At 42.2% G+C, this 3,784-nt stretch overlaps 1 protein-coding gene across 1 annotated transcript; it reads right to left on the bottom strand.

The window, feature by feature from the left end:
* Positions 1-313: 313 nt before the first annotated feature.
* LOC121253151 (STOREKEEPER protein-like) lies at positions 314-1,875 on the bottom strand. Its single transcript, XM_041153088.1, has one exon. It carries the CDS (start codon positions 1,826-1,828, stop codon positions 599-601), a length of 1,230 nt encoding a protein of 409 aa, XP_041009022.1. The 5' UTR covers positions 1,829-1,875; the 3' UTR covers positions 314-598.
* Between the last annotated feature and the right edge of the window lie 1,909 nt (positions 1,876-3,784).

The following is a 3,784-nucleotide window of genomic DNA, read 5'->3' as shown; positions in this document are numbered from 1 at the left end:
CAGATGTTTACGAGCTATCAGGTGGTAGAAATCCAACTCATTGTAAAATCTAGCCCTTTGACAACACAACAATTTTGAGCTAACATCTATTCTATTCGTCTGGACAAAAAATAAACGCTGGAAAGAAAAGAAAATTTCGCTTCTTTCTCTAAGCTAGGGGACCAAAAAAGCAGCGAGAAACCTCTCTTTAAGGCACAAAGACACTTCAAAATGAGCTTAAAATTTTATCGGTTTCTGAAATTATAAAAACCAGTCGTGCACTGGTGCGATGCGTTGCTGATCCCTACATCAACTTAAAAATTAACGCAAAATATACAGCACAACTTCAGTTGAATTTCTCTCGGGATAATCTGCCAAAACATCAACAACAAAAAGACACGATGACGACGCCATGAACATATTCATAAGCAAATCATCCCATATAATAAAACTTATATCTCAAGTTAATAATGTGATCTAAAGCAAAACTTTGAAACCCCCTATGAATTTGACACAACGGGTCTCGACAAAATCCAACTCTGTCCCTAAAATCATACCAAATTGACCCAATCAAAACAAAAACCAAACACAACCATAAACCCAAAGATTACCTCCGTTTTTAAGCCCTCTTTTTCATTATCTCTAACTTAAGCTTACTTAGCTCGTGAAGAAACTCCGTTTTCTTCACATACGCCTCCAACTCAGCCTCCCTCACCTTCCTGCCCTTGTTCTCCAATTCCATCGCTTTGGCGTTTCCAATGCCCACCATGAAATCCCTCGTATAACTCTTCCCAAACCCCAAACAACCCGTACCTGCCATCGTCTCCAATGCAGCATTCAAACATGGATAACTCGTCCCAAAGTTTTCCGTTTTTTCATCACCCTTCGTCTCCCCATTATCCAATCCCTTCTTTCCCCCAATAGCCACTTCTTGCTTTGGTAATGCCAATGCCACTGAAGTGCCGTTATTAGCTTTGCCTTTTTGATTGCTAGATGGCTCATTTTTGTTGTTAGCCACATTGCCCCAAATCTTCTTGGAAAGCTCGAAGGCCTTGTGCTCGTGGGGCTTAGAGAAAACCATGTCCTCGCCACCTTTCTCGAAGTTGGTCCGGTATTTCTTCTTCATCCTCCGAATCTTTTCCATCAACTGGGCCTTGGAGACCTCCACGTGGAGTTTTCTCTTCATGAACTCGTGGAACGCACCCATGTCTGCGTACGAATTCGACCCTTTCTTGGACTCGTACTCGATCATGCCCTTGAGAACGGCGAGCTCGTCCTCCTCGTTCCACAGCCGTTGTAAGGTTCCGGGTGGCTTCTTTGAATCCTCATCGTCGCCGTTGGTGGCCGACGATGACGATACCTTCCTCTTCTTTGGGTTCTTTGTTTTGCTGGGGTCGGTCTCTGCTGCACGCTTCGACAAAGACCCAGAAACAGCGATCGGAGTGGATTGGTTGTTGCTGTTATTGTTGGGCTTCTTGGGCTTGGCTAGCTCTCCCATTGGCTTGGAAGTGATTGGCTTAATGGTGAAACCGGAGACGGACGGGGTAGCAGGGGACCTTTCGGGCTCAGAGGCGGACCCGGATTCAGTTTCGGATCCGGATGAGGTCTGGGGTTTGGAGACGACCTTAGAAGAAGATGATGAGTTTTCAGAGGGTTTCCTTGCAGGGGATTTTTCTTCCTCTTCTTCTTCATCTTCCCCATCATCATCGTCTTCTTCAACTCGTTCATCTTCAGACTTTTCATTCTCTTCTTCAACTTCTTCATCTGAAACGGCATCTTCATCAGACTCTTCGTCTTCTCCAGAAGTATAGGCGGGCGGTGGGTCTTCTTTAAGCCGCTTCGAAGCCATTACAAGGCAGAGCGCAGAAGGAAGAGACTAGATATGGATTTTATAATGTGTATAATGTAGGGTTTTGACCGAGACGACCTTAAAATCCTACGAAGAGGTGCGTGCGCTGCGCGGCGCGCCTGCGTTCACAAAATTCGTTACGACACTCCGTTTATGTCTTGACAAAAACGACAACTCAAATGTAACTGTTTATTTATTATTGGTTAAATTAACATCTAGTTCTATGCCATTTGAAAAACAAATGAATCGGGTTTAATATTAAAAAATTAAATTTTTCATGTAGGTCTCATATTTACCTATCTTTTTCAAAAGGAATGCGTGAAGCTTGCACACTTTAGAACTGTAAATATCATTTATCTTTACAAATGAGTTAGTAACTGTAAGGAACTGTGATGATTGTATGAAAACGTGCTGGAAAATGTTCTTAGCAGTAGTGTATAGAGTGAAAATGGAAGAACAACATGGGTGTTTGATAAAAAGCCACTGAATATTCATATGGCCTTTAGGGTACTTCGAGGGATCTATTAACCTCCAATTCAGAAAATATTTCTTTAGTTTTTTTCCGGATGCCCTGACCTTTGGCAATTCAAGCCTTACATACTGTTCTGACATTGTAACAAATCCATTGGCAGTGTTACACGTGTAAGGAAGGATAACAAAATTACACATGCAAAACGACAACTATAAAAAGTAAGCATAAATTAAACGACAACTATATTAACAAAACTTCATATCTTTATTGCATTAAACGGTGCGTATGGTCTCTCATTGAAACGCTGCACTTCATTCCTACCCAAACAGTGCGTTGCAAGATGTGGCTGAAGACAAGAGTGTTGTTCTCGATAGTTTACTTCATAAGCCCTAGTCTTGTCCATAGTTCCCTTCCTTTGAGTTTCATTCCTTCCCCGTGCCAGCCCCCATGGAACCCTAACAAAGCCTCTCCCTTAAAGCACCTTGTCCACAAGGTGAGGGTATAGAACACGCAGTTTCTAAAGTGATTCCCACGTATTATTGTCCTCTAAAGGTCCAACCCATTTTACCAAGACTTCAGTCATTGTGCGATGACCTTGCTACTTGAGCTTGCGATCAACAATGGCTTCCAGTTTAGGTAACACTTCACCTTCTATATTTATATACTAGGGGAAGTTGAGGTAAGGGTGCGATTTGATCTCCCAATTCTTTTCCAGGCATGAGATATGGAAGACAGGATGGATGCGGGACCCTGAGGGGAGTTCAAGCTTGTACGCCACCTTACCCAGGCGTTGGATGATGTGAAAAGGCCCAAAAAAACGTGGTGAGAGCTAGAGATTAGAACGGGTCACCACTGACTTCTAATAATAGGGTTGGAGTATGAGGTACACCCAGTCGCCTAACTCAAATTCCCTTTTAGTTCTCCTTTTATCTGCATACAATTTCATTCTAGACTGTGAAGCTTCTAGATTGTGTTTGAGTAGGGATTTTGAGTTGTTCTCTGTTCTTCAATAAACTTTCCATTGAATCATTGGCAGTTGTACCCAGAATGTATGTTAGAAGTTTGAGAGGACTATACCCCTATAAAGCCTCGAAGGGTGATAATTTCGTAGATGTATGATACGAAGTATTATACCATAATTCAGCCATCGACAACCACTAAGCCCATGCCTTAGGTTTTGCCCCTGAATAGCACTTGAGGTACCCTTCTAGGGTTTTATTAAGAGCTTCTATTTGCCCATCTGTCTCTGGATGGTATGCAGAGTTGTAGTTCAATGTGGAGCCTTGTAGTTCAAACAAAGACTTCCAAAAAGAACTAAGGAAGATTGGGTCTCTATCTGGGACTATAATTTTTGGAAGGCCATGGAGTCTAAAAATCTCCTGAAAATTTTTTTGAGCCATTACAACCGTAGTATAAAGGTGTGATAAGGCAATGAAATGACCATATTTAGTCATCCTGCCCATGACTACTTAGATAACTGTAGC

The sequence above is a fragment of the Juglans microcarpa x Juglans regia genome, chromosome 2S (genome assembly GCF_004785595.1).
Source record: "Juglans microcarpa x Juglans regia isolate MS1-56 chromosome 2S, Jm3101_v1.0, whole genome shotgun sequence".
NCBI lineage: Eukaryota > Viridiplantae > Streptophyta > Magnoliopsida > Fagales > Juglandaceae > Juglans > Juglans microcarpa x Juglans regia.
Note: the sequence above shows the minus strand (reverse complement) of the source record. Positions and strands in the feature narration are given on the sequence as shown.